This window comes from Canis lupus, chromosome 8 (assembly GCF_048164855.1).
Source record: "Canis lupus baileyi chromosome 8, mCanLup2.hap1, whole genome shotgun sequence".
Taxonomy (NCBI): Eukaryota; Metazoa; Chordata; class Mammalia; order Carnivora; family Canidae; genus Canis; species Canis lupus.
The window spans coordinates 67,762,450-67,774,955 of record NC_132845.1 but is presented as its reverse complement, the minus strand read 5'-3'; the positions used below and the strand labels follow the sequence as shown (position 1 = coordinate 67,774,955).

General features: G+C 45.1%; 1 protein-coding gene across 8 annotated transcripts; it reads right to left on the bottom strand.

Moving 5' to 3' along the window:
* Positions 1 to 407: 407 nt before the first annotated feature.
* ZSCAN25 (zinc finger and SCAN domain containing 25) lies at positions 408 to 12,506 on the bottom strand. 8 transcript variants are annotated; one of them, XM_072837107.1, is made up of 8 exons: positions 12,149 to 12,506; positions 10,322 to 10,433; positions 9,379 to 9,467; positions 9,052 to 9,297; positions 7,215 to 7,416; positions 6,505 to 6,596; positions 5,004 to 5,130; positions 408 to 2,175 (listed from the first exon to the last, which is right to left on the bottom strand). In XM_072837107.1, exons 3-8 carry the CDS (start codon positions 9,436 to 9,438, stop codon positions 1,343 to 1,345), a joined length of 1,560 nt encoding a protein of 519 aa, XP_072693208.1. In that variant the 5' UTR covers positions 9,439 to 9,467; positions 10,322 to 10,433; positions 12,149 to 12,506; the 3' UTR covers positions 408 to 1,342. The 8 variants fall into 8 exon arrangements, with proteins under 8 accessions (XP_072693208.1, XP_072693209.1, XP_072693204.1 ...); XM_072837108.1 differs by having other exon boundaries at positions 9,052 to 9,285; positions 12,149 to 12,503; XM_072837103.1 differs by adding an exon at positions 11,510 to 11,753 and having other exon boundaries at positions 9,052 to 9,467; positions 12,149 to 12,451.

The window sequence follows — 12,506 nt, the reverse complement described above, 5'->3', positions numbered from 1 at the left end:
TGCAAAACTCATCATTCCCAGTTGGAGACCAAAAGCCTCTCAGACACGGATCCAGATGTATCAACAGAGACTATTCAGTAACAAGAAGTAGGTGGTAAAATGCATTTCAAGGCAAGAAACTGACACAGGACCAAGGACAAAGGCTCAAGTCCCAGGGCCAGAGTGTTTATGGGAGTATCCACAGGTTCCACTCTACGTGGTTCTAAAGATCCAATATATTCACTAAAATATAAGTTCTACAAGGTCAGGGATCTTTTCCCCCTATTTTATTCACTGATATATGGCAAGCAACTAGCCAAGTTCCTGTGCGGCCTCAATAAATATGTGTGGAATGAATAAAGTAAGAATAGAGAATAAAAGCATCTAAATATGCTTGTCATCAAATATCAGGTATTAATTAATACTAGTTCATCTTTCAGATTCATTTAATTAGATCTTTATACAGAACTGAGTGTTTTTAAAAATACTTTCATGTTTATTCAGTGATCAATAGCAAAATATTAATTTCCTAATGGATGGGTAAATAGCTGTTACAGTACAAGGAATAATGGGGAAACTTTACAGATAAGGGTACAATGTTAGAGACAGAAAAAGGTTACAAAGAAAGTAAAATAAACAAAGCTGACTGAGAGATCCCAACTGGGGAGGGAAAGATCCAGCACCTGAGCAGCAGAGCAAAACGAGTGACCACCAGAAGACTATCCTCTCACACAGCTCTTACCACAAACATAACTTAGAATGCCTGGGGTTATTAATGGTTCTGTGTGTTTCCACTGCTATAAATCACAAGCTCCAGGAGACCCAGGTCTCTTATGTCTCATTCACCATGTTCCCAGTATCAGGCACAAAGTAATTGTTCAATAAATATTTGTTAAATGGAAAAGGAAGGTAGAATCTGAACTAATGATCTTGCAGGTAGATACAGCCCTCATAAAAATGAGGTTTAAGTTGCCACCGTGGGACAAAATTTTGCCTTTACTATCAGACTTGCTCGCGAGGCAGATATGAACATCCCACCAAAGGATGTTCTGAAATTCAGGATATCATTTCCCCAAAAGATGGCAGGAAAAACTATTCGTACCACTTGGATAAGAGACATGAGGAACTGCGCTCTGGAAACTCAAAATGTATCAGGCCTTGCCCTGCCTCTGTTTGACAACAAATGGAAAGAAAATGAGTCAAAATGCCTTTCTGCACCCAATCACTCTTCACTGCCCACCTCAAAGCCCTTCAGTGACTAAAGACCAATGCATCCTCCCAATAAGTTTCCCTCCAGCTGATGGTCCTGACAGGTCCTGCACCTTCCATTCACAAAAAAGGATGGCATTTCAGCAGGGCATCTTTACTGTGCCAAGGTCTCTTGGCGATGCTGGGTTTTCTGGTGCCGATTGAGGATGGACCTCTGGTTGAAGCTCCTCCCACAGGCAGGACAGTGGTAGGGCTTCTCGCCAGTATGGATCCTCTGGTGTCTGACCAGTCGCTCCCCTTTACTGAACCGCTTCCCACACACCTGGCACCCATATGGCTTCTCGCCTGTGTGGGCTCGCCGGTGCACTGCCAGGTTTGCATTCCTGCTGAAGCTCTTGCCGCACTCACAGGTGTAGGGCTTTTCCCCCGTGTGAGTTCTCCGATGCACCTGCAGATGCTGCCTCCGGCTGAAGCTTTTCCAGCAGTCACCACACTTGTAGGGCTTCTCCCCTGTGTGACTCCTCTGGTGGACCTCAAGATGGTGCCTCTGACTGAAGGTTTTCCAGCACTCACTGCACACATAGGGTCTCTTTCCCAGGTGTGTTCTCTGGTGCTTCATGAGGTACTCTCTCAAGGTGAATCCCTTCCCACACTCGACACACCCATAGGATTTCTCTTCTTCGTGGGTTCGCTGGTGTCTGACAAGATTTGAACTCCGACTGAAACCTTTTCCACACTCAGGGCACTGAAAAGGCTTCCAGAAGGAGCTGTGGGTCTTGAGGTCATCAGGCAGGGGTACGACACCATGCTGAGGAGGCGGTGGCCCTGGTATGTTTCCCACAGAGCTACTGGGCTCCTGCTCACAGGTTCTTCCAAGTTCAGGACTCTGAAGCGTGGCTTCCCCAAACCTCTCTGACGTCACCCGAGCAAGTGCCCCCTTGAGGTCTACCTGCTGGGTTTTAGCCTCCTTTTCCTTGCTCCCAATGCCTACAGGACAAAGGAGATACAAGCTAATTCTACAGAAGCTATGAAAATAAATTTATTTGTTAGAACTTTGCTCCTAAGGCGTCCTCTAACAATTCCTTCTCTTTCCCTTTGACCAAAAACCTCAATATAGTTTCCTTTCATTGACTCTAAAACCAGACTTTGCTCTACTTCCTTCCATTTCTGTGACTATTTATGTCCCCCACCCCCCAACTTCATAAGCTGAAGTCCTATGCCCCAATGTGATGCTATCACAAGACAGGGTGATCGAGAAGTAATAAGGTAGTCAAGAGGGTGAAGCACCCCCCAATGGAATTAGTGTCCTTATAACAAAACGAAGAGAAACCACAGCACTTTGCACAGAGGTCATGTGAGCATGATACCTCATGATGGGATTATAACCCTTGTAAAGAGGCAGAGACACAAGATGGATCCCTCAATTGTCTGCCATGTGAAGACACAATGAGGTGGCACCTGGCTGCAAGCCAGAAGATGGCTATCTCCAGACACTGTATCTGCAGGAACCTTGATATGAACTTCCTAGCCTCTAAAACTCTGAGAAATAAGTGTCTGTTATTTAAGCTACCCAGTCCAGAATATTCTACTGTAGCAGCCCAAGCTAAAACAATCTCCACGCCTTTTTACAGAATAGGCTAACTTGAACTGTTATTTCCCTCTAAATCTAACTCAATGCTTACCTTGAAGAAATATGCCCTGCTTATTCTCTTACCTCGGTGTCTTCAATACATGTATACTGAATTAGCACTTTGTTTATCCTGCACTTATTTATACACAACCCTGTTGAAAATGCTACTTTACATTCATAAAGGCATTTTGCCTTCCCTAGAGATTATAGGCCTACTCCAACAATGATGAACTACTTGGAACTCTCCATATCCTCCACAATCCTGCTCAGCATGTGGTCCCTGCTCACTCTGCAGCTCCTACCTAACCAAGTTTTATTAATCTGGGTCTCCTGGGAGCCTGGCACAGGCTTACTGACTACTGAATGAATGAAGAAACCCAATCTATCACTGACTTCTACCAGATTGAAATGCCCATGAATGCTACTAAACTGCCTCAGCCCTTCCTCTGATCCCTCTTTCACTCTCTCTAAATTAACAGAACAATTGTTACAAAAGAATAGAAAGAGCTTTGCGCAGTGGCAGTAATGATACTTGAATGAAGCCAATGAAGTTTATCCGAGGCGTGATTATTGCTAATTGAAACAAAAGAATAGGAGGAAGGGGAGGTGAAAAGAAGGGGAAGTAAAAAAAAAAAAAAAAAAAGGGGAAGGCTCTAGGGAGCAAAGTAGCCAAGACAGAAGAAAAGAGAGCAACGGGGGCACCTGGCTGCTTTAGTCAGTAGAGCATGCAACTCTTGATTTCAGGGTTGTGAGTTTGAGCCCCACTTTGGATATAGAGATCACTTTAAAATAAAACTTTAAAGTAGAGAGAGAAGACAAGTAGCACTTAGGGTCAGAAAGGGTTCTTTCAGGTGAGGCTGTTAAAACACAAAAAGAAAAACATCTCATGCCTCCTGATCCAAACAAATTTGAAGGACATAGCCCTCACCTCTAATGGATTCTTTTGTAAACTTCCCAGGAAAGTAAAAGTGCACAAAGCTTAACTTTAATGTTCAAAGAATTTTCATAATGAACACAACCATGTAAATAGCATCCAGCTCAATAAACATTACCAGCATCCAGAAAGCCCTCTCCCATGCCCTCCAGTGACTATATCCTGCCCCCCAGGCAAACATGCTATCCAAACTTGTATCATCATGAAGTGCTTTTGCCTGGTCTTGTCTTTATGCACTGGATTCACACATTGTTTCTGGCTACTTCTGTTATTATGCTTTTAGATTCACCCACATGTGGAACATACCTATAGTTAAACTATGTTCTTTTTCATTGGTGTATGGTATTATACTGTAAGACCATATTATAATCTATTTACTAACCTGGCTGATATTTATTTGGGTAGTTTCCAGTTTTGAGGTATTTACATAGTAAAACTGAAACTACACACAATGCACGAACCTTACCTGGGCCCTAAGGAGATATAAATATGTGCCAGGTATTACATATTATGAAATTCTGGTTTCCCAGGCCCAATCCTACATAGCTGTCAATGCAGGAGTCACAGGTACATAAGAATAAATCCCAGGATAATCTGAAGGTTGAGATGACCAGTAAACAGTTGCATGGGAAACAGACCATGGCCCACCCAGACTCAGCATAAACACCGGGTTGAGTTGTTAGCAACAATGAGAGGAGGACAAGCATATGGCCAGAGTCTCTAGAACAGTCAGAATGGCCAGGGGCATATTTCCTCTGGAAATAGGAGGGCAGAATCCTTGAAGCACACAGCAGCATCACTGGCAGAATTTTGTCCCTGAGGGGGATCAAGGTGCTGAAATGCCAGTACCACCATTTGGGGCACACTGCATGAACTCCCACACTGCACAGTTATGTCCAAGGGTTTCCACACCCTCTACCATTATAGAAATTTTACAGCTCTTTGTAACATATGTTGAACTGGGTACTCCTCAGTCACAGAGTAGGTGCTCCAGGAATCCTAATGACTGACCTGTCTCATCACAATCAGAACAACTACCTTGTGTTTTCTTGCCCCCTTGTTCACTCCTTTCCTGGCAGGAAAGCACACGGCCAGCCTCTTAAACCTGAGTCCACACTCTCTCTTTGGACCTGTTTACTCATCTTCTTGTGTCAGTAGCACCAGGTTCTGAAATCTGGGGCAAAGGCAAAAACCCTGACCTGGAGATTTCAAAACTCCTGTTTCTTACCTTTGGAATGGAAACAGTCTTACCTGGAGCTGAGACTCCACAGTCCTGGGGTTCTACGTATTCCCCAAAGCAATCTATCTGGGCTGGGGTCACATGCCTCCACTCCTCCTCGGGGAAGGCTAGGGCCATATCTTTAAATGACCCTAACCCCTGAAACAACAAGAGATTGCTATAGATAGAGAAATAATCCCAGAGTTAAGAGTCTAAAAGAAGGAGAGAACACAGGAAAACACTAGGAAAGAAGAGAGCAAGAAGATGGAAGAAACCAAGTTGCTACTGGTCTTGGGAGCAGAAGGGTCTACCTCTTGACAGTTAATGTCAGGGAAGTAATGGACTCATCTGAGCCACTGTATTTCTGAGTCTCTGCTGCAGTCACTGAGCTTGTACCCTAACAACCACAGCACCCAATTCCCATTTTTCAATTGCCTCCATTCAATCCTCAAGTTTGATCAAGCTTCAGAGGTGCTATTTATCCCCTTTCTAAAATGATTTTTCTTTTCTTTTTTTTAAAACTGATTTTTCAAATCGAACTCCAATAAAAAAAATAAAAAATAAAAAATAAAAAATAAAAAAAAACCCTGATTTTCCCTCAGAGCTAAGTAAATATTTGGGGAGGCTTTGTCTTAAGAACAATGCTGTGTTAAAATAAATTCAGTGTCATTCGTGACACCTTAAAGAACTATTATAGCAGAAGGGGAGGGTCTGGCAAAATTAAAACAGGCTATCATCTTTTGTCTCCATCCTAGGAAAACAGGAATAAGAAATGACATAAGCATAAACCTTGCCCAAACACTGTTTTAGCTAGACCACACTTGACTCAGGTTTTTTTCTGCCAAATGACAGCTTTCCTTCTACAGGAACTCTTCACTATAAAACTCACTGTCCTCTTCAGAAAGGTGCCACAGTAGAAATCCCCCAGGTCCCTGGTAATGCTCAGCACCCAGCGGACATGGCAAGAGTGCCACACTGTGCTCATTACTTCTATCTACGGCAGGCAAGTGCAAACATGGCCAAAACTCCTCGTATAGCCAGGGTAGGGGCCAGAGGAACCACTCTGCTTAGTGCTCCAGGGAATCCCCAACCCTAAGACAGCTACATTCTTGCTGACAAGGGAGGAGAGGGTTCAGAGGAAGAGTAGCAGCAGAAGTATCCATAAAGGCTACCCACAAAGGGTTACTGAGCAACCGTGACAGCCTAGATCGAGCCTATGGGGTTTCTATCAATGTCTTTCTCCTCACAATTAAAAGAGTAATCCTGAGTCAATCCAAAAAAAAGTCAAAGAGTAATAAAAACAAGTGAATTGAGCCTTATGCCTGGACCCTAAGGCATAAATAAGACTCAACTCAAGTTAACAACTGAGGATGATAAAGTAGAGAAAACAAAGCTGTCATATTCATCAGAACAAGAAAAGTAGAATAATTCAACTTGTGGATGGTGCTTTGTTGTGCAGAGATACTTTGAGGAAACTGAACCTCATTCCTCTTTCAAAGTAACATACCCAGAAGGTCAGAGATACAAGCTCACCTGGGGTCCAGCTGTAAGGAACCCAGCTGCCATCTCTTGGTCTCTGCTGTTCACCGGAGGGAGGCCAGGACCAGCCTGAAGAACTGGCAGAGCTAAGCAAAGGGAAAAAGACCATGAGAAAGATTAGCTCTGTCTTGCAGTTAGCTTGTTCAAAGGTGTCCACTGCCTGATACATAGAACACTAGGAAAAAAAAAAAAAAATAGAACACTAGGAACCTTAAGCAGACTCAATACATTTAGGGGTTTGAGTACAGCCTACCCTGTTCTCAAATGGGAAGATGGTCCCAATCCAATATGCCCTGTCCCTTGAAATACAGCTGTGCTCCCTGGTCACACTCTGGGAATAACCCCTTCTGAAATTCAGTAACACAATAATTTCATATATTACTTTTAGGGATATGGTTTGTCTGCCTACTTAAAAAATATTCCTACATGTCAACTGCATATTTCCAGGAGGTTTCTAGAAAGGGATGTGAAGGAAATGAGAAGAGAATGGTAAGAGAGCATAATCCTAGATATCCCCTGCAGAAATCAGAGAGATAGAAAACAATTTCTCACTTCATCTGTTTCCGACTGAAGTCAAGGAAGTAACCAGGAAAACTGGTAATTGCAGCTCACAGGTCACTTAATTTATCAATTGCAAGGCTTGTAAAGAACAGGGTCACAAAGCGGTTTTCTGTGTCCTTAATTCTTTATGGTTTACATCTTACCCTGCTCCTGGAAGGCTTGCGTCCCAGCTCCAGGGTCCTGACTGAGTTGCTCCTCGGTGCCTTGGTCTAGGCCTTGAACTCCTTCCCCATGGGTCATCCCCCACTCAGGCTTGACCTCCACCGGCCCCAGGTGAACACCTGGTTCCCAAGGGCCTCTGCCAAGTGCTGTCTCCGGCTGCTCTCCCTGCACGTGGCATGGAACCTAAGGACAGTCCCCAACACCTATTAGAACGAGCCCCTGTGAGGGAGCTGAATTAAAATCTAACAAGAGAACCAAGGGTGCCTGGGTAGCTCAGTTAAGTATCTGCCTACAGCTCAGGTCATGATTCTAGAGTCCTGGGATGGAGTCCCGCACCACACTCCCTGCTCAGTAGAGTATGCTTCTGCCTCTCCCTCTGCCTGCTGCTCCCTCTGCTTGTACTCTGTCAAATAAATAAAAATTTTTAAAAAGAGAGAGAGAAAGAACCAAGAAAAGAACCATTCCAGCCACAAGGGAGAGGAAGAAAGCTGGTTAGGCTCTTCCCCAGGACATCAGTGAGAAGGTGAAAAAGAGGCTAACCTCGCTTTATCAGGTTCTGAGCAACTATTATGCGCCCATGCCCTTTTCCAAGGGTCCCTTCCGCCGGCCTCAATACTGACCAAATTCTACCAAGAAAGTATCACAGACAGGCTAAATATTGTGTGGCTGAGAATTTTAGCCCAAAACACTTCCTACTAGAAAAAAAATCCCCCAATTATAAATGCTGACAGTAAAAAATACAAAGCCTCAATTCTGCAGTGAATTAGCTAGTGAGAAAAACTTGCTCTAAAAATAGCAAGGAAAATCAGGACAACTCACACTGAGACACACTCACAATAACAGGTCTTTCTTGGTCCACTTTTAAGCTCCTAAATTGGGAGTTAAAAAATAAATTAAATAAATAAAAAACAGGGATCCCTGGGTGGCTCAGTGGTTTAGCGTCTGCCTTTGGCCTGGGGCGCGATCCTGGAGTCCCCAGATCGAGTCCCACGTCGGGCTCCCGGCATGGAGCCTGCTTCTCCCTCTGCCTGTGTCTCTGCCCCTCTCTCTCTCTCTCTCATAAATAAATAAATAAATAAATAAATAAATAAATAAATAAAATTAAATAAATAAATAAATAAATATGTCTATCATGAATAAATAAAATCTTTAAAATATATTTAAAAAAAAAAATCCTAGGATTGTGGAGGAAGTCAGAAGTGACTGCAGTAGGAAAAGGAAGGATAAAGTGAAGAAAGATGGTTACTTGCAAGCAAAACAGTTAACATTAAGTCCTGCTTTCTTCTTTCCCAGCCAACAATCAGATGACTATACCGAAGAGTCACAGACACGTGGTCAAGTCCCAAAGAAGCATCTGAGATACAGTTGCCTGGTGTCACACCACCACAGAATCGCTAATATGAGCCATTTGAGCCGACACCCCAGATATGGAAACAGCACTGTTCAGACAATGTTTCTTTTTTAATTCCCTGCATTCCAAAATGCATCTCTGCCCAAAGAAAAATGAGTCTATGGGGGACCTTAAACTGGTCATGATTGCCTTTTTTAGGACTGAGGATCACAAGGGAAATATGACCTCTGTCCTGATGACCAAAAAGGAAGCTAAAGGCCCTTCTACAGGCCCTGCTTCTTCCCTGAGAATGGCTTTTCTTGCTGAAAACTCCACTGTCTTCCAGAAAGTACATCAAGGAGTCTGGGAACAGAGAAAGGAGACTGTACACCTCATCTACTCCCATGGCTTCCTCAAACCTTTCAATTCATTAAATCTCCCCTTCTCACACCAATGAAACAAGACCCAGATGCCCCCTTCTCACCCACCGCCTTGGCCTCCAATGTTCTCTCTGTGAAGTCCTCCACCATGGCCACAAGAGCCTTGCCACTCTCCAGGCCGTGCTCCCGAATCCAGGCATAGAACTCCCGTGGCAGGATGGTTAGGAACTGCTCCAGCACCAGCAGCTCTAAGATCTGCTCCTTGGTGTGCAGCTCAGGCCTCAGCCACTGGCGACAGAGTTCCTGGAGTTCCCTGAGGGCTTCCTGGGGACCAGCCGCCTCCTGGTAGCGGAACTGTCGAAACCTCAGTCGAAAAGTTTCAGGACTAGGGTCCTCCCTTCCCCTGCCCCATGGCAACTCTTTCTCCAGCTTTACCACAGGAACACCCATCTGCTGCTGAGGGTCTTCTGCCATCCCTGGACGCTCCTTAAGCATCTTCACACTCCTCCCAGAAGACTGAGGGTCTGTTGAGAAGACCAAACAATAAAGACAGCATAAATGAGTCAAAGGGAAAGTCAATCCATCCCAGTTGTGTCTACATCAATGGATATTCTGCTGGAGGACATGACAGTTACTTTCAAAAGACTCAACATATATTCTGCAAATCATGTCGATTCACTTTAGTAAGTATATGCTAACCACCTAGTATGTGCAGAAAAATTATGGGTTTACTTTATACCCACAAACACACAGGATCTCATTAGGAAGATAAAACTAAAATCAGAAAATATAAAACATATTATAATTAGATCAGTCACCTGGGCCTACTCTTCCAAAAGTGTAATACACTTTAAGTACACATATGTCAGACCTGCAAAAACTAGAAATATAATACAGAACAAGACAAACAAGGCACTTGCACTTTGAAACTCATATACTAGTGCAGTAGACAGAAATAATTAATTAAAATTATAAATAGAGTTAAATTCTAGAAAGGAAATATGCAGGGTGCTCTGTTAAAAGAGGATGAACTTGAAGAAGGATTTTCTAAAAAGATGACATGTAGTCTGAGACCGAAAGGATGAAAATGAGTCAGTCATTCAAGATTTTTTTCCAGACACAAGGATTGAGGCCAGAAATTACTGTGTATATCTGAGAACAAGCCAAAGTACAGTATGGCTTTTACAGAGTTAAATGAGGGACACAGCTGCACAATAGGTGGCAGAGGCAGGCAGCACCAGATTATCCAGGAACTGGGACACACTAAAATTATGGCTTAATCTTATTTAGTGGGGAGTTATGTTTTACAAAGGTCATTTTGCCTGTTATGTGTCCAAAGAGAATAGGTCACAGGGGCAAGAAGGGAAGCAGCACTTACAGTGGTCCAAGCAGGAGAGGCTCAGGATGGTGGCAAAGATGCAGAGTCAAGATAAATTTTGGAGATAAAACCAACAGACTTGCCAGTGGCTTGGATGTGACCGTGTGCTCAGCTTAGAGGAAACAACAGAGTAACAAATAATCATTATAATTGATCAAAAGATTTTTAACTTGTGGGGGAGCTGGGTGGCTCCATCAGTTAAGCACCAACTCTTGATTTCACCTCAAGTCATGACCTCAGGGTCCTGGGATTGAACTCTGCACCCTGTTCCGCACTCAGCAGGGAGTCTGCCTCAGGATTCTCTCTCCCTCTGCCCCTTCCCTTCCTGTGCACACTCTCTTGCTATCTAAAAAAAAAAATTTTTTTTTAATTTTTAAAGATTTTTAACTTGTATAGGTTTTACCAGTTAGAAAACCTGTGAACACACTCTCGCTTAAGACTTAATAACCATTCTGTATAGGGAAAATTACTCCTCCTACTTTTCTCTTTTTTTTTTTTTAAGATTTTCTGTATTTATTCATGAGAGACAAAGAGACATAGGCAGAGGGAGAAGCAGGATCTATGCAGGAAGCCAGATGTGGGACTCGATCCCCAGACTCTGGGATCATGCCCTGAGTGAAAGGCAGATGTTCAACCGCTGAGCCACCCAGGCGTCCCTCCTCCTACTTTTCAAATGAAGAAACTGAAGATATCAGAGGTTAGATGGCTGGCCAAGGTTCACCTCCCAAAGGATAGGGCACAGAAAAGCCACCCGGGGGAAGCCAAAATGAGAGAAAGGTTAATGTCGGTTCGAGTACTCATGAAAAAGAAGAGGCTTATACTAGACTGGAGGATGAGTACTATTTAATTTCATGATGGGCTCAAGTTGGAGTGGGGGGGGGGGGTACCCAAGCTGGGAAGACAGACCTAGGAGTCCAAAGTGGGGGAAGAGGCCCGGTTTTTAGAGGAGGGAAAGTTCACTCTTAACACCACAGAGTTAAGGCAACTGGCAGGAGGTATTTTAAAAGCTTCTACTTAATATTCTCTCAGGTGTTTGTGTTCTTCTACATCCTTCTTAAACCTATTTTATATTTTCAGTCAACTCGTTTTCTCTACTGCATCAATTGAGCTTTCTCTTTCCTGACTTTTCAGCTACTGTATTTATTCACTCCCCTGTTGAATTTATCGCATCACAGCGCAAATGTTTACCAATGTGTCTCCGACTACCAGATTCCCTGAGGGCGAGAAAGGTCCTCCTCATTCATCTTTCTTCCCTGGCACTTCGCGAAGAGAAGGCTTAAAGAGAAGCCAGGGCAGCCCAGGTGGCTCCGCGGTTTAGCGCCGCCTTCAGTCCAGGGCGTGATCCTGGAGACCCGGGATCGAGTCCCACGTCGGGCTCCCTGCATGGAGCTTGCTTCTCCCTCTGCCTGTGTCTCTGCCTCTCTCTCTGTTTCTTATAATAAATAAATAAAATCTTTAAAAGAGAGAGAGAGAGAGAGAGAAGCCATTCTTTACGTAAGCATCCCACGTCTCGCTCTAAAATGACTACTTTCAATTTTCTGAGAGATCCGCGGTTGGCTCCGGGACCCGAGTTCGTGGCCACCCGCGGCGCTGAGGTAATCCGGGCCAGACCAGACCAACCTCGCCCCCACCTGAGCCCCCGCGTCCCGCCCCGCCAGGCCTCCGAGCCGCGAGAGGCAGCTCCGGGGAGACGCGCCGCCCCCTGCGTCAGCCCCGCCGCCGCCACCGCCACCGCCACCGCGGCCCGCAGCTGCCCCGAAGCCCGGCCGAGCCGCCCCGTCCGCCTCTGCCCCACCGCCCAAGTCGCCCCCCCAACCCGCCTCTCACCGCGGTCCCTCAGCCTCGCCAGCCCGGCCCAAGCCCTCACCGGACCGGAAGTGGGCCACGGACGCTGTCAGACAGGTGCGTGAGGAAAGAGCCCCTTCCGCTTCCTCTCTAGGACTCTCGGAGGCCGGTGCGTCTCTATGATCACTGGGCTACTGGCGCCGTCCCGGAGCTCAGCCGCGAGTCCGCAGCCCCGGTTCCTGGGGAGTCTCGCGGTCGTCAGGCCCTTGGGCACCTCAGTGCCTTTGCATCTGCTTTCCCACCGTGAGAAGGATGCTGCAGACATACTACCAGACACGAAGCCTCCCTCCAGGAACTTTAGAGTCCAATGGGTGTACACGTGCTTACTCCGCGCTTCTTG

Bases quoted from the DNA above. Each gene is read 5' to 3' on its own strand.
- ZSCAN25 (XM_072837103.1), bottom strand. From the start codon at position 9,438: ATGCTTAAGGAGCGTCCAGGGATGGCAGAAGACCCTCAGCAGCAGATG. The intron at 7,417-9,051 runs GTGGGTGAGAAG...GACTGTCCTTAG, and splicing joins GAACATTGGAGGCCAAGGCG to GTTCCATGCCACGTGCAGGG. The intron at 2,176-5,003 runs GTAAGACTGTTT...TTTGTCCTGTAG, and splicing joins CTGTGGAGTCTCAGCTCCAG to GCATTGGGAGCAAGGAAAAG.